The 22,554-nt window shown below is 39.6% G+C and overlaps 1 protein-coding gene and 1 pseudogene across 1 annotated transcript; both read right to left on the bottom strand.

Annotated features, from left to right (window-relative positions):
• Positions 1-4,556: 4,556 nt before the first annotated feature.
• LOC106602169 (ecto-ADP-ribosyltransferase 5-like) lies at positions 4,557-5,411 on the bottom strand (annotated as a pseudogene).
• Positions 5,412-17,441: 12,030 nt separating this feature from the next.
• On the bottom strand, positions 17,442-22,140 carry LOC106602215 (GTPase IMAP family member 9-like). The gene is made up of 2 exons (XM_082974125.1): positions 22,066-22,140; positions 17,442-21,775 (listed from the first exon to the last, which is right to left on the bottom strand). Exons 1-2 carry the CDS (start codon positions 22,070-22,072, stop codon positions 20,877-20,879), a joined length of 906 nt encoding a protein of 301 aa, XP_082830251.1. The 5' UTR covers positions 22,073-22,140; the 3' UTR covers positions 17,442-20,876.
• Between the last annotated feature and the right edge of the window lie 414 nt (positions 22,141-22,554).

The raw sequence follows: 22,554 nt of genomic DNA, 5'->3' as shown, positions 1-22,554 counted from the left end.
CAGGGTGACTTCTGACTTCTGTATATATATTTCCCACTAACAGTTCCCACTTTTCGGATATTTTCCCCCTCAGAACCCACACTAAAGTTTGAGGCCCTCTTCATGGTGTGACACAGTCATCATCAGACTGAGTTTGATACAAACCACAACCACAACACAAACAACCTGACAAAGATAAATGTAATTCAGTTACCCAGATGTAAATATGTAGGTGTCATCATTACTGTAATAGATATAAATGATCATTTCCATCTCTTAGAGATATTGTGTTTTATAGTAGTGTCAAAGCAACAGTTAGTGTCAAAGTAACCTGTGGATAGACAGGAGATGTTATGACAGTTAACATCTACTCTCTATCCACAGGTTATGACAGTTCACTGCCACCCTATGACGCCTGTTGTCTCTGCTAGTCAACATGATGGCTGCTGAAAGCTTTCTTCATTACCAAGTCCCGCCCCTTCTCTCCTCCAACCCCACTCATGACACTGGCCACGTTCCAGGCTGACTGCTTGAAGTCACCTACCAGATCTCACAACTCTTGGATTGGTGTTTAACATATCAGTTAACCACATCATATGGTAGAGCAATCTGATGCCCATTTGTTGCTGGGTGCTGCCTGACTGCAATATAGTTGACCTGGAATGAGACAGCTTTCTCCTTGTGGTTGATAGATTGAGCAGTGCTGAGCTCTGACCTCACAGACACAGGAAACTACTAACCCTGATACTGCTCTCCCTCCCATCTTACTCTGACAGCCACCGTTTACTCTTCTCTCTCTGGCTAGCCAGCCGGACTTGTTACTCTTTGGCCTCAAATTTATTTCAAAGCCATGACTAAGTGTTACTTCTCCGTAAAACTATGACTAATGATTAATTTCAAAGTTGAAAATAGGTTTCTCTATATGTTCTACCTGCATGTAAGTGGAATGAGAGTGTTGATCAGATTAGACACGTCTTTTTTAGCTTCCTATTTGAGGTGATTGTTGCTAGGGGTGGGGCTGCTGCTGCTGCTTACCATTTTAAACCAATCAGAGAACAACCTTAGAACAAGTGGAGTTGTTTTTAATGAGATGGAATATTACCTTCTGTAGGTTTATACCAGATTTTCACATAGTGGATCAGCAGAACAAGATTTCTATTATATCTTCTGTAGGTTTATACCAGATTTACACAGTGGATCAAGAGGACATGAGATGTAGTATTGCTCACTGTTTTTTGTTGTTGGTGGTTTTAAGTTCTAGTGCACATGACAACAAATCAGAACTTACCATCAGAGACGTCATGAAAATAGGGGGAACAGGGGCACGTGTCCCCTCACATTTGTCCTGTTAGAAAAAAATATACAGTGCATTCGGAAAATATTCAGACCCCTTGACCTTTTCCACATTTTGTTACGCTACAGCCTTATTCTAAAATGTATGAAATCGTTTTTTCCCCCTCATCAATTTACACACAATACCCCATAATGACAAAGCAAAAACATTCCAATTTTTTTTGCTAATGTATAAAATAAAAATAAACTAAAGTATCACATTTACATAAGTATTCAGACCCTTCAGTCAGTTCATTGTTGAAGCACCTTTGGCAGCGATTACAGCCTCAAGTCTTTTGGGTATGATGCTACAAGCTTGGCACACCTGTATTTGGAGAGTTTCTCCCAATCTTCTCTGCAGATCCTCTCAAGCTCTGTCAGGTTGGATGAGGAGCGTCGCTGCATAGATATTTTCAGGTCTCTCCAGAGATGTTCAATCGGGTTCAAGTCGGGGCTCTGGCTGGGACACTCAAGAAAATTCAGAGACTTGCCCCGAAGCCACTCTTGCATTGTCTATGGCTGTGTGCTTTGGGTCGTTGTCCTATTGGAAGGTGAACCTTTCCCCCAGTCTGAGGTTTTGAGAGCTCTGGAGCAGGCTTTCATCAAGGATCTCTCTGTACTTTGCTCTGACTTCTTCCGGATTGGTGGGTCCCATGCGGGACGTTGAGCTAACGTAGGCTAATGCGATTAGCATGAGGTTGTAAGTAACAAGAACATTTCCCAGGACATGGACATATCTGATGTTGGCAGAAAGCTTAAATTCTTGTTAATCTAACTGCACTGTCCAATTTACAGTAGCTATTACAGTGAAAGAATACCATGCTATTGTTTGACGAAAGAGCACAGTTTTGAACATGAAACGTTATTAATAAACAAATAAGGCACATTTGGGCAGTCTTGATACAACATTTTGAACAGAAGTGCAATGGTTCATTGGATCAGTCTAAATTTTTGCACATATACTGCTGCCATCTAGTGGCCAAAATCTAAATTGCAACTGGGCTGGAATAATACATTGTTGCCTTTCTCTTGCATTTCAAAGATGATGGTACAAAAAAAATACAAAAAAACTTTTTTTTTTCTTTGTTTTTTCTTTTACCAGATCTAAAGTGTTATATTCTCCTACATTAATTTCACATTTCCACAAACTTCAAAGTGTTTCCTTTCAAATGGTATCAGGAATATGCATATCCTTGCTTCAGGGCCTGAGCTACGGGCAGTTAGATTTGGGTATGTCATTTTAGGCTAAAACGGAGAAAAAAAAGGGGCTGATCCTGTAGAAGTTAATCTTTTCCTCAAGCCTGACTAGTCTCCCAGTCCCTGCAGGTGAAAAACATCCCCACAGCATGATGCTGCCACCACCATGCTTCGCCGTAGGGATTGTGCCAGGTTTCCTCCAGACGTGACGCTTAACATTCAAGCCAAAGAGTTCAACCTTGGTTTCATCAGACCAGAAAATCTTGTCCCTCAAGGTCTGAGAGTCCTTTAGGTGCCTTTTGGCAAACTCCAAGCTGTCTGTCATGTGCCTTTTACTGAGGATTGGCTTCCATCTGGCCACTCTACCAAAAAGGTCTGATTGGTGGATTGCTTCAGGGATGGTTGTCCTTCTGGAAGGTTCTCCCATTTCCACAGAGGAACTCTGGAGCTCTGTCAGAGTGACCATCGGGTTCTTGGTCACCTCTTGACCAAGGCTCTTCTCCCCTGATTGCTCAGTTTGGCCGGGCGACCAGCTCTAGGAAGAGTCTTCTTGGTTCCAAACTTCTTCCATTTAAGAATGATGGAGGCCACTGTGTTCCTGGGGACATTCAATGGTCCAGACATTTTTTGGTACCCTTCCCCAGATCTGTGCCTCGGCACAATTCTGTCTCTGAGCTCTACGAACAATTCCTTTGACCTCATGGCTTGGTTTTTGCTCTGACATGCACTGTCAACAGTGGGACCTTGTATAGACAGGTGTGTGCCTTTCCAAATCATGTCCAATCAATTGTATTTACCACAGGTGGACTCCAATCAAGTTGTAGAAACATCTCAAGGATGATCAATGGAAGGAGTGACCTGAGCTCAATTTTGAGTCTCATAGCAAAGGGTCTGAATACTTATGTAAATAAGGTGTTTCTGTTTTTATTTAAAAAAACACTTTCGCTTTGTCATTATGTGGTATTGTGAGTAGATTGATGAAGAAAAAAATAATTTAATACATTTTAGAATAATGCTGTAACGTAACAAAATGTGGAAAAAGTCAAGGGTTTTGAATTATTTCCGAAGGCACTGTATATATTAGTGTTTCTCTCTCTGTAAATCTACTTGCCACAATTTATGAAGTTGGCTTTAGCTAGCCCAAATAGGTTCCCAACCTCATAACTAGCTATCAAGAAGCCATTTCAGGCTATCAATCAAGTTATTTATTTTTTACATAGAATTAAGCACAATGATTATGGCCTTAGATTGCATAAAAAATCTCACAATGTCTGGATAGGTGTTCAACGTATCAGTTAACCATATGCCCGATTAAGCAGTCGATGACTTGGCCAGCAGCTTAAAGGCTGCAGCATGTCTTCAATATTGTCAGCCTGGAACGAGACAGCTCTCTCCTCGTTGTTGTTGATAGATTGAGAGGTACAGAGCTCTGACCTCACAGACACTGGAAACTACGAACCCTGCTACTGTTCTTCCTCCCTCCCTCCAATTCATTTCAAAGCCATGACTAAGTGTCATTACTTTGTACAACTACTGTATGTTGAATAATGGGTGAAGAATTACCGTGTTAGCAACAATCTCACTCAGATGGGATGATTGAAGATTTAGGTTATTTTTGGCTATATCTTTGTTTAAATCTGAATATCTTTGTAGCCCATTCTAATTATAACCTGAGAAGAAACACATATTCTTCAAGTGAGCTGACGTTAATATCTTTATAACAGATGTACAGGAAGTGGATAAATAGGACAGAAGACGTAATAATACTCAATGCTTTTCTTTATTGGTTTTAACAAAAGCTGCAGTGCACATGACAACAAATGCCAATTCACTGGCAGAAGAAATGTTAACAATCTAAGCAAACAATGTGGGAAACATTTATAACAGGACAGGTCTGACAATCTGAAAGTTGGAAAAGTTCTGCTAATGTTTTAGTATTTCTTGCATTTGTGGGAGGGAGCGACAATGGATGGGGAAGCCAGGGGTTGCAATAAAATCTGTATTTCATATTTGACTGAAAGCACAACAGCTGTGTTACTGGTTTGATTTTATTCTCCTTGGAGTGGTCCAACAATCTGGCATTTCAGGTCACTTTTTCTTTTCTTAGTACTCTCCAGTTTGTAGACAGATGACTTTCTTGTCTTTTTTCTCCGTCACCGCTGTAATTTTAAACACCTCGTAGGGGGGAATCAGCACCTCCTTCTCATGAGCCACCTGAGATGTGTACTCCCCCAGCGGAGCACCAAAGTAGGTGGAGCGAGTTCCAAAGCGTTCACCAGTGATTTTCTGTCTAAAGAGATCCAGGTGAATTGTCCGAATCGCATTTCAGTATTTTGGACACCGTGGAAAGACACGTTGGTTCCTTGGAAGGTTTGGAAACACGCATTTTTCTTGTTCAGGATTCGTAAGGAATTGGTCAGAAGGAAGTGCAGGGAGTGGTACTTGAATGTTGTGATGTAGCTCTTCTTTTGGGTACGAGTGGCCTCGTTGAATGACTTGTACATTTGGGGGTATTCATTCACATACACCTGGATTGCCAGGGAATAGTTTAGACAGTGCTCTGTTCAGTTTTGGTTTTGGTTTGTAATGGTACTCAGCAGCGGTCCAACCCTGCTTGAAATCTTTGTTATATTGTCTAAAATTTATAGGAGTTATTGCAATGCCACCATTTAATGAAGCCTTTATTATGAACTAAAAACACTGTCAATCAAATCTTATTCAGTAATTAACTTGTTACTTTTTTCCAATTGACCAAAGTGACTACTAATATAAACTCTATAGAGAAATAACAACATTAACTACAGCCTTGTAGTATTATGATCTTTCAATTAGTGATACTACCAACAATACGATGGGCAACATTTTTGTCTTGTACAAAGTGACAAAAATACCGCAAACCTCATAGTTTCTCTCAGGGATTTTAATTTCCAACTTTTCTTCAACATTTTGCATTATAATGAGGCAATTATTTAACTACATTTTAGTAAACTGAGGAATACCTAAGTAGTTTCCTTTTAATAATGCACATTGTTGAAGGAAAGTTTCAAACTATCTGTTGATAAGTAACTGACAGTTAGGGCTAGGTTTAGAATAAGGGCAAGGGTTAAGGTTAGGGCAAGGGTTAAGTTTAGGGTTAGGATAAGGGTTAAGGTTAGGGATAGGGTTAGTACTGTAGATAGTTAGCTGAAATGTAGATCTTTGTAGTCTGTAGCACATCTATCCAAATAAAGTGTTACCAAATCGTACAGAGACTACAATGAGGTTTACGGTATTTTTTGCACTTTATACAATGATTTTGCACAACAAAAATGTCACCCTGTATCTTATATCCACTGTTGTTGTAACACCTTATCAGATAATAATTATCTGATAGTTGAACTTACCAGACAGGAGCACGATAGAGTATGTTTTGTATTATTCAGCTTCAGGACCTGTGCTTTGCAGACTGTCTGATAAGATCTACTTATACCTGGTCAGATTTCTGACTTTACAAGCAGACATGACCTCAAATCCTTTTCCCACACTGAAGCACCAAGATAATATGTGAACAAAGTCATGCAGACATTAATGTCTGCACACATAGTGTAAGGAATAACGCTGGAGAATAGAAGCAGGTACGGGGAGTTGACATTTAATTAGGAACGGACATGCAACAGGAAAGGAACAGCGTCAGAACTGGGAAACACAAAGACAGACGACAAACAATGCAGCAGCGGGGAACAGAGCTGGGGAACTGACAAATATAGGGGAGGTACTAAACAGGTGATTGAGTGAGTCCAGGTGAGTCCAATATCGCTGAAGCGCGTGACAAGGGAAGGCAGGTGTGCGTAAATGATGGTGGCAGGAGTGCGTATTGCAGGGGAGCCTGGCGCCCTCGAGTGCCAGGGGGGAAGAGCGGAAGCAGACGTGACACATAGACATGTATGAGGATGTACACAGCTCTACCTTAGTTCACCACAGGGCCATTTTCAACTAAAAGTGATGCTGCTGAGAAAGAGTTGACGTTCACCCTTTCTGTCTTTCTGACGCTCCCCTCAACCCCAAGTCTACCACTGCACCGTGTGGTCAGTTGTCATGGTCACAGTCTCTCAGGTTGTGTGACTGGTAATGTCACTGGATGATTTCCATACATTTCTCAGCAACACATAGTGTTGGCAAGACAGCACAAACATATCTGGGACTCAGGCTAGCTGTTTCCCACTAGCAGGTATCTTTTCTGATATTTTCCCCCTCAAAGCTCACACTAAAGTTTGAGGCCCTCTTGAAGGTGTGACACAGTCATTATCAGGCTGAGTTTGATGCAAACCACTACCACAACACAATCAACCTAACAAAGATTAATTCAGTTTCCCAGATGTAACTATGTGTCATCATTACTGTAATAGATATTCATGATCATTTCCATCTCTTAGAGATATTGTGTTTTATAGTCATGTCAGAGCAATAGTTAATGTCAAAGCACCAGTTTAGTAAGTAGGTTATGACAGTTCATTAGATCAAGATATTGTGGATTTGTGTTTGTGTCAAAGCAACAGTTTAGTCAGTAGGTTGTTATGACTGTTAACTGCCACTATATGGCCTCTGTGGTCTCTGCTAGTCAACAAGATGGCTGCTGAAAGCTTCTTGATACAGAGTCACTCCTATCACTCAATATTAACATAATAAAGAACAGTAAGTAGCCTGTAGCTAATGCTCTGCTGATTGCAAGAAAACTGCTTCTCAGGTTTGATTTTGCTCCATTTTGCAACTTGCACATCAAGTCACTCTGAACTCCAGTGCTCACTAGTGTGTAGACGACTTCACAACACAGTTTATTTAATTTTCTTGTGGCAGAACTGTCAGAGGTTCACCTAGGGGTCATGATAGGGATGTAATAAAATGTTGAGTTATTAGAATAATTGATTATGCTTATGTTGTATTAATAGAAAGGGAGGGGTTATAAGACCCCTCCCTCCTTACATTTATAGGGTCTTAGACTACAGATTAACAATATATATATTCATTGTAGAGGTTTAGTATTGTTCCACAGTTGTTTTCTAGTTCTCTCTCTCTGCCTCTTATAAAGATACCCCTCTGGGAAATGTGTGACTGAGAAAGAACTCTGCAGGGGAGTGTGGGAGATAAGAGACTAGTCAGACATTCCACAATAAATCAACTTTGGGGAGTGGACATTTATTGCCTAGCTTTTAGATACCACTGAAAATCTATGTTTGTATAGCTGTGGATGCATGGGCTTGGTCTCAGGAGTAGAAGGTAATGACGTAGGCAGTGACATCACTAAGGCTGGACTTCGGTTTAATAAAACAACTTGAGACTTTTTCTATGATGCAGAACTTACTCTGAAACATGCGAAACATGTTCCTGATTGTTAAGTTCTGTCTGCAATTGCATTAATATAGGTTTTTGAATTATTTAATTAAAGATATTGTCATAATGCTAATTTCACCAATGAGCCAATGATTTGCAAGGAACAAGGAAAGAGCAAACCCCAACAGAACCAATTATCAAAATTTGAATAGAATAGGACAGAATAGAATAGAATAGTACATCTAATTGTCTATTAAAATATTTTATAAAATACATCACATTTGGTAAATATGGAAAGAACCAGTAATCAGTCAGACATCAGGGTGACTTCACTCATGACCTCTGACTGCTGTTTAGAGTCCCAGATCTGTTTGTGCTGTGTCATCAAAAATGTGCAGACACTCCCCTCTACTAAAATTAACTAAAGCAAATGTATTACCACCATTAATAACAATAACTGTAGTAACCCTGTGATTATAAATATGGATATCAACTATACCACAGTCGATGCCACGCAGGACTAACGGGCCGGAAGGTTGAGGGTTCACCGACCACCACAGACCAGCTAACTCTTCTTGCCTGTTTTCTTACACTACGTTCAGAGCCGGCTTCAGATAATGATCAGCTAGGGGGATATAAGAGTTTCATCATTTTGATGTTATATTTATAATTATATAAAATATATGCAACACCTTTTCCACCAACCAATAAGCAACACATGACTGCATACCGATTACTGACTTTGAGTGCTTATCATCATGGTTTAAGTTTTCAACACCACAATCAAATAGAGTATGTCAATCTTGACAAACAGAAAATATAACCCTCCCTACTCAGTATTAAAGTCTTGGCTTGATAATCTCCGAATGTCTTTAAAAACTTGTTATGGCTTGGGGGCAGTATTTCGACATCTGGATGAGAAGCGTGCCCAAAGTAAACTGCCTGTTACTCAGGCCCAGAAGCTAGGATATGCATATTGGTAGATTTGGATAGACAACACTCTAAAGTTTCCAAAACTGTTAAAATAATGTATGTGAGTATAACAGAACTCATATGGCAGGCAAAAACCTGAGGAAAATCCATCCAGGAAGAGGGATATTTTTGATGTGGGTAATTTTCAATTGAATGCCTATACAGTATGTAATGGGTTAGGACCCAGATTGCAGTTCCTATGGCTTCCACTAGATGTCAACAGTCTTTAGACATTGTTTCAGGCTTGTTTTCTGAAAAATTAAGAATGAGACCATTTTGTAAGTGGACTGTAGAATGAAGCAGAGCTGGTTTGCGCGTGACCGATTGCGCACCCTTCGTTGTTTTTCCTTTCTATTGAATACACTATTGTCCGGTTGAAATATTATCGATTATTTAGACAATAGACAACCTGAGGATTAACTATAAACATCGTTTGACATGTTTCGACGAACTTTACTGGTACTATTAGGATGTATTCGTCTGCATGTTGTGACCGCCTTTGAGCCAGTGGATTACTGAACAAAACGCACCAACAAAACAGAGTTTTTGGGATATAAAGAGGGACTTTATCGAACAAAACAAACATTTATTGCGTAACAGGGACTCTTGTGACTGAAACCAGATGAAGATCATCAAAGGTAAGTGATTAATTTTATAGCTATTTCTGACTTTCGTGACTCGACTTAGCTTGAAAATGTTTGTATGCTTTTGTAAGCGGGGCGCTGTCCTCAGATAATCGCATGGTATGCTTTCACCGTAAAGCCTTTTTGAAATCTGACACAGCGGCTGGATTAACAAGAAGTTCATCTTTAAGTCGATGTAAAACACTTGTATCTTTTATGAATGTTTATTATGAGTATTTCTGTATTTTGAATTTGGCGCTCTGCAATTTCACCGGATGTTGTCGAGGTGGGTTGCTAGCAGAACTCCTGCGCCAGAGAGGTTAAATGTTTTGGTTTAATGGAATGAATGGTGCGCAGTTTGGATGCTGGAATTACATTAGAGGGGAGTAGAAGAACGTTCGCAGGTAGCCTACAGGAGACTTTTAAAGTAGCCTAATCAGACTAAAACATTGTGACCTGTTATGAACCTGTTGGGGCAATGGGGCAGTATTGAGAATTTTGAAAAAAATATGTGCCCATTTTAAACGGCCTCCTACACATACTCAGAAGCTAGGATATGCATATTATTAATATATTTGGATATAAAACACTCTGAATTTTCTAAAACTGTTTGAATGGTGTCTGTAAGTATAACAGAACTCATATGGCAGTCAAAACCCTGAGACAAATTCTAACAGGAAGTGGATATCTGATGTGTTGAATTACTTTTAAGCCTATGCCATTGAAACACACAGGGACGTATTAATCATTTAGCACTTCCTACGCCATCCACTAGATGTCAACAGTCTTTACGAAGTGGTTTGAGTCTTCTACGGTGAAAACTGACCGAACGAGAGGCCTGGTAAGTTGGTCATAAGCGGATGGCCTATACTACTCTCGCGCGCGAGTGCATGTTTGGGCACTCTCGTTCCAATACGTTTTAAAAGAGAATGCAATCGTCCACCTTGAATATTATTGAAGTTCTGATTGAAAAAGGCCCTAATGATTTATGCTATACAATGTTTGACATGTTTGAACGAACGTAAATATGTTTTTTTCCCTCTTTGGTGAAGACAGGTCCGGCGGGCGTCGTTAATTTTTTTGAGTAGCCTACAGGACGCGCTAACAACACGGAGCTTTTTGGACATAATTTATGAGCTTTTTCGAACAAAACTACATTTGTTATGGATCTGGGATTCCTGGAAGTGCCTTCTGATGAAGATAATCAAAGGTAAGGGAATATTTACAATAGTATTTTTGATTTTAGATGATTCCAACATGGCGCCTAGTCTGTATCGCCAAGCCTATTTTTCTGAACACAGCACCTCGTTTATTGCAAAGTGTGATTTCCCAGTAAAGTTATTTTTAAATCTGGCAATGCGGTTGCGTTCACGAGATGTTAATCTATAATTCTTTGAATGACAATATAATATTTTAACGATGTTTTCGATTTGTAATTATTTAATTTGTTGTGCTGATTTACTGGCGGTATTGGACGGAACATATTTTCTGAACATCACGCGCTAATGTAAAATGCTGTTTTTGGATATAAATATGAACTTGATTGAACAAAACATGCATGTATTGTATAACATAACCTCTCTGGGCTAGGCGGGACGAAATCGTCCCACCTACGCAACAGCCAGTGTAATCCCTTGGCGCGATTTTCAAATACCTTAGAAATGCTATTACTTCAATTTCTCAAACATATGACTATTTTACACCATTTTAAAGACAAGACTCTCGTTAATCTAACCACACTGTCCGATTTCAAAAAGGCTTTACAACGAAAGCAAAACATTAGATTATGTCAGCAGAGTACCCAGCCAGAAATAATCAGACACCCATTTTTCAAGCTAGCATATAATGTCACATAAACCCAAACCACAGCTAAATGCAGCACTAACCTTTGATGATCTTCATCAGATGACAACCCTAGGACATTATGTTATACAATACATGCATGTTTTGTTCAATCAAGTTCATATTTATATCAAAAACCAACTTTTTACATTAGCATGTGATGTTCAGAACTAGCATACCCCCCGCAAAACTCCGGTGAATTTACTAAATTACTCACGATAAACGTTCACAAAAAACATAACAATTATTTAAAGAATTATAGATACAGAACTCCTTTGTGCAATCGAGGTGTCCGATTTTAAAATAGCTTTTCGGTGAAAGCACATTTTGCAATATTCTCAGTAGATAGCCCAGCCATCACGGCTAGCTATTTAGACACCCACCAAGTTTAGCCCTCACCAAAGTCAGATTTACTATTACAAAAGTTTGATAACCTTTGATGTTCTTCGTCAGAATGCACTCCCAGGACTGCTACTTCAATAACAAATGTTGGTTTGGTCCAAAATAATCCATCGTTATATCCAAATAGCGGCGTTTTGTTCGTGCGTTCAAGACACTATCCGAAGTGTAAATAAGGGTCACGAGCATGGCGCAATTCGTGACAAAAAATTCTAAATATTCCATTACTGTACTTCGAAGCATGTCAACCGCTGTTTAAAATCCATTTTTATGCCATTTTTCTCGTAAAAAAGCGATAATATTCTGACCGGGAATCTGTGTTTAGGTAAACAGAGGAAAGAAAACAAAGCATTCGGTCGACGCGGGCACGCGCCTGAGTCTCACAGTACTGTAACCAGCCACTACCCAAACGCGCTACTTTTTTTCAGCCAGAGCCTGCAAAGCCACGATTCAGCTTTTTGCCGCCTTCTGAGAGCCTATGGGAGCCGTAGGAAGTGTCACGTTATAGCAGAGATCCTCAGTCTTCAATAAACAGAGGCAAGAAGAACGACACCTTGTCAGACAGGCCACTTCCTGCATGAAATCTTCTCAGGTTTTTGCCTGCCATATGAGTTCTGTTATACTCACAGACACCATTCAAACAGTTTTAGAAACTTTAGGGTGTTTTCTATCCAAAGCCAATAATTATATGGATATTCTAGTTACTGGGCAGGAGTAGTAACCAGATTTAATCGGGTACGTTTTTTATCCAGCCGTGTCAATACTGCCCCCTAGCCCTAACAGGTTAATGTCCTAGGAGTGTCATCTGATGAAGATTGTCAAAGGTTAGTGCATAATTTTAGCTGGTTTTCTGCTTTTGGTGACGCCTGTCTTTGCATTGAAAATGGCTGTATGTAATGTTTTGTCAATGTACTGTCCTAACATAATCTAACTTCATGCTTTCGCCGTAAAGCCTTTTTACAATCGGACAACGTGGTTAGATTAAGGAGATGTTTATCTTTGAAAGGGTGTAAGATAGTTGTATGTTTGAGAAATGTGAATTATGACATTTAATAGTTTTCAAATTTGGCGCTCTGATATTTCACTGGCTGTTGATAGTGTGTACCGCGGGTGGGACGCTAACGTCCCACGTAGGCCAGAGAAGTTAATGCACACATAAAAGGTGATACATTTTAAAAGTTAAATGACAGGTATTTAGGCAATATTTAAACTTTAGGTTGTAGGTTGAGGAATAGCCGCTCAGATCAGAAAGCAGGCAGAAGGTGTGTTGAGCTTTTCTGAATGACTGGGCCTGCTGGGATCATAGGCCTATGTGGCCACACTATATGGAAACAATCAAATAACAGGGCTTATTATGACATTTTTACTGCAGTCTACAGCCTAGAGTAGAACAATAATGCAATTTTTCATTCGTTTTTGGTGTTGTAGGCTAGGCAGGATAACTGTATTGTCCCTAAGCAATATCAACAGAGGAGCTTTTTGAGCTGTGTCTCATGTCTTCACTGTTCTTTCATGCGCAATGATGCACCTGGCCTCACCGGTGCCTATCAGCTATTCCTATTTGTTGTTGTGGATTTATATTGAACATTGATGCAGCTTTGAATGCTTTTATGTGTGGTATGATTGCTAGTTAGCCTATTGTAGATCTGGAAAATGATCCACCTACCACTATTGTCACTATGAATAGTGGAAAGAGGTTAGGATAGACAGTTGAGTGGTAGGCTATATTGACCTGTGGTATAGTAAGCGTGCGGAAAAGCATAGTGCATTAGACAAGTACCAGACACCTTGATAGCAGAAATGCATGCAAGCAGATGAGGCCATGTGGTTATATACAGTAGAATACATTATATAGTAAAACCTGCAAAATGGCAAATGTAAATCAGGGAAAAAACGTGCCCCTCCCCCCCAAGTTAATTTCTAACTGTCCCTAACAGGTATCTTTTGTGATCTAAACCCCCAGCTAACAAGTTTGAGGCCCTCTTGAAGGTGTGAGACAGGCAGTCACCAGGGTGAGTTTGGTGTAAACCACAACACACAAATAACTTAACAAAGATAAGATAAATGAGGCTTTCGTTGGCTTTCAGGCTTTCGTTGTCGCCGGCCTTCTAGCTGCTGCCGAACCTGCTGCTGGCAAATGCCCTTCACTCTTCAACCCCCGACTTGTCTCGTCATCAATAAACACACCTGGTTCCAATCCCCACTCTATCACTGTATATATACTCCCTCTGTCATTTGTCTTTGTCAGTCATTGTAAATGTTATTGGTTTTCCTGAGAGGAATATCTGCTACTGTCACGTCCTGACCAGTAAAGGGGTTATTTGTTATTGTAGTTTGGTCAGGACGTGGCAGGAGGTGTTTGTTTTATGTGGTTCGGGCTTTGTTAGTATATGTATTTATGTAAGAGGGATGTTTGATTTATGTGTTCCGGGGGTTTTGGGTCATGTTCTAGTTTTTGTATTTCTATGGGTTTTCTGTGTTGTGTATTTCTTTGTTGGCCTGGTATGGCTCTCAATCAGGAACAGCTGTACATCGTTGTTGCTGATTGAGAGTAATACTTAGGTAGCCTGTTTTTCACCTGTGTTTTGTGGGAAGTTGTTTTTGCACTGCTCGGGTTAGCCTGCAAGACTGTTTGTCGTTCGTTCTCTTTCTTGTTTTTTGTGTAGTGTTCAATAAAGTTTCAAATGAGCATTCACGTCCCTGCTGCATTTTGGTCCACTCCACATGACGACCGTTACAGCTACGCTTTCCTGAGTACTTTACATTTTGCAATGTGGGTTTCGTCCCGCTTTAAAGTGACTAGTGATACCTTTATTAAATCTATTTATTACATTTATTAAAGTGGCAAGAGATTTGACTCTGTATGTTGGCAGCAGCCACTCTATGTTAGTGATGGCTGTTTAACAGTCTGATGGCCTTGAAATAGAAGCTGTTTTTCAGTCTCTCTGTCCCATTTTTGATGCAACTGTACTAACCTCACCTTCTGGATGATAGCGGGGTGAACAGACAGTGGCTTGGGTGGCTGTTGTCCTTGATGATCTTTTTGGCCTTCCTGTGACATTGGGTGCTGTAGTTGTCCTGGAGGGCAGGTAGTTTGCCCCTGATGATGCGTTGTGCAGATCGCACTACCCTCTGGAGAGCCTTGCGTTTGTGGTGATAAATGCTAAGCTGTAGTCAATGAACAGCCTTCTTACATAGGTATTCCTCTTGTCCAGATGGGATAGGGCAGTGTGCAGTGTGATGGCGATTGGGTCATCTGTGGACCTATTGGGGCAGTAAGCAAATTGACGTGGGTCTATGGTATCAGGTAGGGTGGAGGTGATGTGATCCTTGACTAGTCTCTCAAAGCACTTCATGATGACAGAAGTGAGTGCCAAGGGGCAATAGTAATTTAATTCAGTTACCTTAGCTTTCTTGGGAACAGGAACAATGGTGGCCATCTTGAAGCATGTGGGCACAGCAGACTGGGATAAAATTTGGACACACCTACTCATCAAGGGTTTTTCTTTATATTTACTATTTTCTACATTGTAGAATAATAACAAAGACATCAAAACTATGAAATAACACAATGTTAAACAAATCAAAATATATTTGAGATCCTTCAAAGTAGCCACCCTTTGCCTTGATGACAGCTTTGCACGCTTTGACATTCTCTCAACCAGCTTCATGAGGTAGTCACCTGGAAAGCATTTCAATTAACAGATGTGCCTTGTTAAAAGTTAATTTGTGCAAGTCCTTTCCTTCTTAATGTGTTTCAGCCAATCTGTTGTGTTGTGACAAGGTAGGGGTGGTATACAGAAGATAGCCCTTTGGTAAAAGACCAAGTCTATATTATAACAAGAACAGCGCAAATAAGCAAAGAGAAACGACAGTCCATCATTACTTTAAGACATGAAGGTCAGTCAATGCGGCACAATTCAAGAACTTTTAAAGTTAGCATAATGTCATAACCAGCACAGGTGTCACAAAACTAAAAAATAGCGATAAAATAAATCACTTACCTTTGAAGATCTTCCTCTGTTGGCAAGCCAAATGGTCCCAGCTACACAAAATAAATGTTGTTTTGTTTGATAAAGTCCCTCTTTATATCCCAAAAACTCAGTTTGGTTGGCGTGTTTTGTTCAGTAATCCAACCTGCTCAAAGGCTTTCAAACATGCAGACAAATAAATCCTAAAAGTACTGGTAAAGTCCGTCGAAACAAGTCAAACGATGTTTCTAATTAATCCTCAGGTTGTCAAATATCTAAATAAACGATAATATTTCACCCAGACAATAGCGTATTCAATAGAAAGGAAAAAAATAACATAGAGGGCGCACACAGTCAGGTGCGCAAAACAGTAGTACCAGTTTCAATGGACACTTTCCAAAACTTCTTATTCTTGGTCGTTTTTTTTTAAAACAAGCCTGAAACCATGTCTAAAGACTGTTGACATCTAGTGGAAGCCATAGGAACTGCAATCTGGGAGCTAAATCCCTATAAAGTCAATAGCAAGTGAATGGAAAAAACAGTCACATCAAAAAATCACATATTCTGGATGGATTTTCCTCGGGCTTTCGCCTGCCATATCAGTTCTGGTATACTCACAGACATTATTTTAACAGTTTTAGAAACTTCAGAGTGCTTTCTATCCAAATCTACCAATTATATACATATCCTAGCTTCTGGGCCTGAGTAACAGGCAGTTTACTTTGGGCACGCCAGACTCTCCGAACTTCCGAACACTGCCCCCTAGCCCGTAGAGTTTAATTGCACCTCAGATTGCAGCCCAAAATAAATGCTTCACAGAGTTCAAGTAACAGACACATCTCAACATCAATTGTTCAGGGGAGACTGTGTGAATCAGGCCTTCATGGTCTAATTGCTGCAAAGGAACCACTGTTAAAGGACACCGATAATAAGAAGAGACTTGCTTGGGCCAAGAAACACAAGCAATGGACATTAGACTGGTGGAAATCTGTCCTTTGGTCTGATGTCCATTTTTGAGATTTTTGGTTCCAACCGCCAATTCTTTGTGAGAGGCAGAGCAGTTGAACGGATGTTCTCTGCATGTGTGGTTCCCACCATGAAGCACGGAGGTGGAGGTGTGATGGTGTGGGGGTGCTTTGCTGGTGACACTGTCAGTGATTTATTTCGAATTCAAGGCACACTTGACCAGCATGGCTACCACAGCATTCTCCAGCGATATGCCATTCCATCTGGTTTGCGCTTTGTGAGACTATCATTTGTTTTTCAACAGGACAGTGACCCAAAACACACCTCCAGGCTGTGTAAGGGCTATTTGACCAAGTAGAGTGATGGAGTGCTGCATCAGATGACCTGGCCCCCACAATCAGCCGACCTCAACCCAATTGAGATGTTTTGGGATGAGTTGGACCGCAGAGTGAAGGAAAAGCAGCCAACAAGTGCTCAGCATATGTGGGAATGCCTTCAAGACTGTTGGAAAAGCATTCCAGGTGAAGCTGGTTGAAAGAATGCCAAGAGTGTGCAATGCTGTCATCAAGTCAATGGGTAGCTACTTTGAAGAATCTCAAATATAAAATCTATTTTGATTTGTTTAACACTTTTTTGGTTACTACATGATTCCATATGTGTTATTTCATTGTTTTAATGTCTTCACTATTATTCCACATTGTAGAAATAGTAAAAATAAAGAGGAACCCTTGAATGAGCCGGTGTGTCCAAACTTTTGACTGGTACTGTACATGAGAATGACCTGAGTGACTAATAAATATGACTAATAAAAAAAAGTATGGACACAATTCAGAATAACACAACACAACAATAGTTCGGAGTAGAAAAAGATCTATATTTATTTTGAATTGAATAAAAACATATGCCAACTTGCACAATACTATAATACATTGTGTTCCGTTTAAATAATTAGGTCATTTCAAACCGCATTTGTTAGATCCTGTTATTAATCAGTAGCAAACTAATCAAGACAAAAGCAAGTTGACTAATAACCTATATGTCTATTAATAATTGGTATTGAAAACATGTAAGTATAACAATTATCTGAGCAATTTGTTCAGAGTCCCTTGGATGATTATACCCACAACCCAATACTGTACCTTGTTACCTATATCTCCCCACACTATGCAGTATATTACACAGTGTATATATTTGTAACTCGAGTACTACATTTAACATTCAGTAATGTGAATAGCAGGACAGGAGGACTCTAGCGGCTGTGAGAAGACACCAGGTGGACACTGGCTGAACAACATATTATTTAAGACATGTAAGAATCTTTATCAGTTAAAGTTTGAGTGACAGCTAACCCAAAAATAGATACTGTTCTATAATTGAAACAAGCTGTCTCCAATCAATCAATCAATCAATCAATCAATCAATCAATCAATCAATCAATCAATCAATCAATGTCTGGTTGTGTGTGTTTGCCCGGGGAATCACCTGAGGCTATTATGTTCATGTTGATCGAGTGGGTCAGGATCTTGTTGCCTGTTTACAGCAATCAGTGGTTTATTGGTTGTTTGGTTGATTACATTTTTTTTATCCAAAATGTGTGTGAACAGAAACAATATATTCTGATAATATGACATACCACCATAAGTGCAGCTTAAGTCACATGATTTTACATTTCAACTTCCTGCCCCTGCCCCTGTCACCACCACAATCGCTACCGTAAGGGATGGTGAAATAAACTTTTACTCAAAGCACAGAGATTTGAAGAAGACCATTCATACACCACATCCCCACCTCTTCTGCAGAAATGTTACTTCCCCTTTAAGGTCTATCTTTCCTGTTATGCTACCATCTTTTTGAGTGTGATTTAGCAGCCTAAGTCACATGATTTCATAGAAAATGGGACTTTGCATTAGAACTTCCTGCCCTCTAGTCACTTTTGTGTTGACTTCAAAGTGTCAGTAATGCATCAAGTTTCTAAGTTCATGCAACATGAGGGAATAAATTGACTGTGGTGCACAGTAGATAATGAGGCTTTCTTTCAATTATGAGAACCATGGTTCTGTGAGGTCATAAGAACATCACAATACAGAATTATCACATAGATGATGTAATTAATGACATTATGTCCAATAGGGAAATGCTTGATGGCTGAAATGTGTCCATTGTGAGTGTTAATAATACATCTAAGTAATACTTTATTAGCGAGTGTTAATAATAGATCTAAGTAATACTTTATTAGCGAGTGTTAATAATACATCTAAGTAATACTTTATTAGCGAGTGTTAATAATATATCTAAGTAATACCCTTAAGTATCATTCTTAATGTAGGCTACAATAACAGTAGACTATATTTATTTGTTTTTTAAAGTTGATTTTGAACAGAGAAATGTACGACAAAACACAAGACTCAGAAGTGAGAAGTGATATTGCAACAGATTAAGCTAACATCTCATTTAAATTTGCAGTCTTCCTGTGTCTTTAGGACCATTTCCAAATTGATAGAAAAGGCAAGGCCATCTTTCACTCTCTTATTCTCTATCAGTTCTCAATATTAGGAAGGTGTTCCAAATGTTTCATTTACTCTGTGTACAGTTGAAGTTGGACGTTTACATACACTTAGGTTGGAATCATTAAAACTCGTTTTTTAACCACTCCACAAATTTCTTGTTAACAAACTGTAGTTTTGGCAAGTTGGATAGGACATCTACTTTGTGCATGACACAAGTCATTTTTCCAGGCAGATTATTTCACTTATAATTCACTGTATCACAATTCCAGTGGCTCAGAAGTTTACATACACTAAGTTGACGGTGCCTGTAAACAGCTTGGAGAAATTCCAGAAAATTATGTCATGCTTTAGAAGCTTCTGATAGGCTAATTGACATCATTTGAGTCAATTGAAGGTGTACCTGTGGATGTATTTCAAGGCCTACCTTCGAACTCAGTGCTTCTTTGCTTAAAATCATGGGAAAATCAAAAAGAAATCAGCCAAGACCTCAGAAAAAAAATTGTAGACCTCCACAAGTCTGGTTCATCCTTGGGAGCAATTTTTAAATGCCTGAAGGTACCATGTTCATCTGTACAAACAATAGTACGCAAGTATAAACACCATGGGACCACGCAGCCGTCACACTGCTCTGGTAGGAGACGCGTCTCCATGAGATGAACGTACTTTTGGTGCGAAAAGTGCAAATCAATCCCAGAACAACAGCAAAGGACCTTGTGAAGATGCTGGAGGAAACAGGTACAAAAGTATCTATTTCCACAGTAAAATTAGTACTATATCAACATAACCTGAAAGGCCGCTCAGCAAGGAAGAAGCCACTGCTCCAAATCCGTCTTAAAAAAGCCAGACTATAGTTTGCAACTGCACATGGGGACAAAGATCGTACTTTTTAGAGAAATGTCCTCTGGTCTGATGAAACAAAAATATAACTATTTGGCCATAATTACCATCGTTATGTTTGGAGGAAAAAGGGGGAGGCATGCAAGCAGAAGAACACCATCCCAACCGTGAAGCACGGGGGTGGCAGCATCATGTTGTGGGGGTGCTTTGCTGCAGGAGGGACTGGTGCACTTCACAAAATAGATGGCATCATGAGGCAGGAAAATGATGTGGATATATTGAAGCAACATCTCAAGACATCAGTCAGGAAGTTAAAGCTTGGTTGCAAATGGGTCTTCCAAATGGACACTGACCCCAAGCATACTTAGAAAGTTGTGGCAAAATTACTTAAGGACAACAAAGTCAAGGTATTGGAGTGGCCATCACAAAGCCCTTACCTCAATCCTATCGAAAATTTGTTGGCAGATCTGAAAAAGTGTGTGCGAGCAAGGAGGCCTACAAACCTGACTTAGTTACATCAGCTCTGTAAGGAAGAATGGGCCAAAATTCACCCAACTTATTGTGGGAAGCTTGTGGAATGCTACCCGAAACGTTTGACCGAAGTTCAACAATTTAAAGGCAATGCTACCAAATACTAATTGACTGTATGTAAACTTCTGACCCACTGGGAATGTGATGAAAGGAATAAAAGCTGAAATAAATGATTCTCTCTACTATTAATCTGACATTTCACATTCATAAAATAAAGTGGTGATCCTAACTGACCTAAAACAGGGAATTGTTACTAGGATTAAATGTCAGGAGTTGTGAAAATCTGAATTTAAATGTATTTGGCTAAGGTGTATGTAAACTTCTGACTTCAACTGTATATAGAGGAAGCATTAAATATCAAGTAATGAAATCAAACAACTTTTAGAAGGTACAGCACTGTTAGCTACGGACTCTCATTGAGTATTGCATAAATTTACTCCAGCTCCCACTGCAACTCCCAGTGCTGCACCAACTGACATACCAACTGGGCCTCCAAATGTTCCCAAAGCCACTCCGATTCCAGCACCTGTTCTCATGTTGTTAAATTTCTCAGCATTCTTTCTAGCTTCTCTTTCCTGTTTTATCCCCTGCTTCTCTACTTCTTCTCTTAGACACACTCCTTCAAACTTTGCCTTCAGTTCTACCCTCTCTCCACGTATCTTCTCTTCATTCTCTCTCAGGATCCTGTTCTTCTCCTCTTCAATCACTCTCTCAGCCTCCTGGAACATCTCAGTGGTGTAGTGGCTTCCTCCATTCATCTTCACCATCTTGTCTATCTTCTCAAGCAGCTCAGTGACCTGGGAGGGATTCTGATCTTTGTTTTTGAAGACATGATATCCCCCATTACATTCGGCAATGAAACTTTCCAGTTTGGGATTTCCATGCAGGAAGTCTTCAATTGTTACATCATCAAGAAGGTCTCCATGTGTGAAGACAAGCATGGTGTATTTGGATGCTTCATCACCAAATAGTTTCTGGATCATCTTCAAAATGTTCTGCTGCTCTTCAGTGAATCCTCCCAGCTTGAGCACAACCAGGAACACATGGGGACCAGGAGCAGAGAAAAGCAGGCACTGTGAGATCTCTTTCAGTGCCTCCTCCTGTGTTAACTTAGTGTCAAACAAGCCAGGTGTGTCGATGACAGCTACATGTTGCCCTCCCACCATTCCTCTTTTCTTTTTACTTGAGGATGTCACAGAAATAGCGGACATTTTGGATTCAAACGCTTTTCTCCCCAGGATGGCGTTTCCTGTTGCGCTCTTCCCAGATCCAATCTTTCCAACCAGAACAATCCGGACCTCTTTATTTTGTTCTGTTGAATAAGAAGGAAATGTTGTTACTGTAGAAAGAAGTCTAATGTTCTTTCTGTTTGGTCATCTTACAGAACAGCGACTGAATATGATCAGTCTCTATCTTCTTAGACATTGATGGTTTATAGAATATTAACTGTAAGCAAATTAACAAGGGCATTATCTATAAATGAAGTTCCAAGCCTACATTCATTTTATTAAAATGTATTAATAATGTAATAAAACATTATTTTGTGAAAACGCATTAAACAAATAAACCGATTTATCTCTGTCTTGTAGACTAAGTACTCACCGGTCATGTTTGGGTTTTGGAGTGCTGTCAAGCTTTTCCAAGGAACAGTCTTTCCAACCAGAGCAATCAGGGTCTCTGTTGGATGAAAAATGTTGTTTCTTTAGAGAGAAGTGTGATCTTACAGAACAACTACTAAAGCTACATTTTCAGTCTCTCATTGCTTCTTAGACTAATATTCGCATTAGTGTCTTATTCATAATTTTAGGCAATGTTAGAATGATACATTACATTTTCTTTTTTTTGCTTACTTTGTATATTATAATTACCTCGTGCTTTTCTCCACGAGGAGGGGATACAATATAATGTTGTTGAGTCTGTAACTATGTTTGCCAGTGACAGTCTCTTCCCGTTGAAATATTTGTTTTCAACAAAATGTTCATTAATATAAACATGTAATTCCGGTTGATTTTGCAAGATTCGTTTTGTTTGCAGAAAGTGGATCCTTGTGGTTGCATTTCCCTTCCTTTTTAGTCCACATAGGCCTAATAA

Source organism: Salmo salar, chromosome 04 (genome assembly GCF_965601325.2).
Source record: "Salmo salar chromosome 04, fSalSal1, whole genome shotgun sequence".
Lineage (NCBI taxonomy): Eukaryota > Metazoa > Chordata > Actinopteri > Salmoniformes > Salmonidae > Salmo > Salmo salar.
The sequence above is the reverse complement of the archived record's forward strand: the minus strand, read 5'-3'. Positions and strand labels throughout refer to the sequence as shown.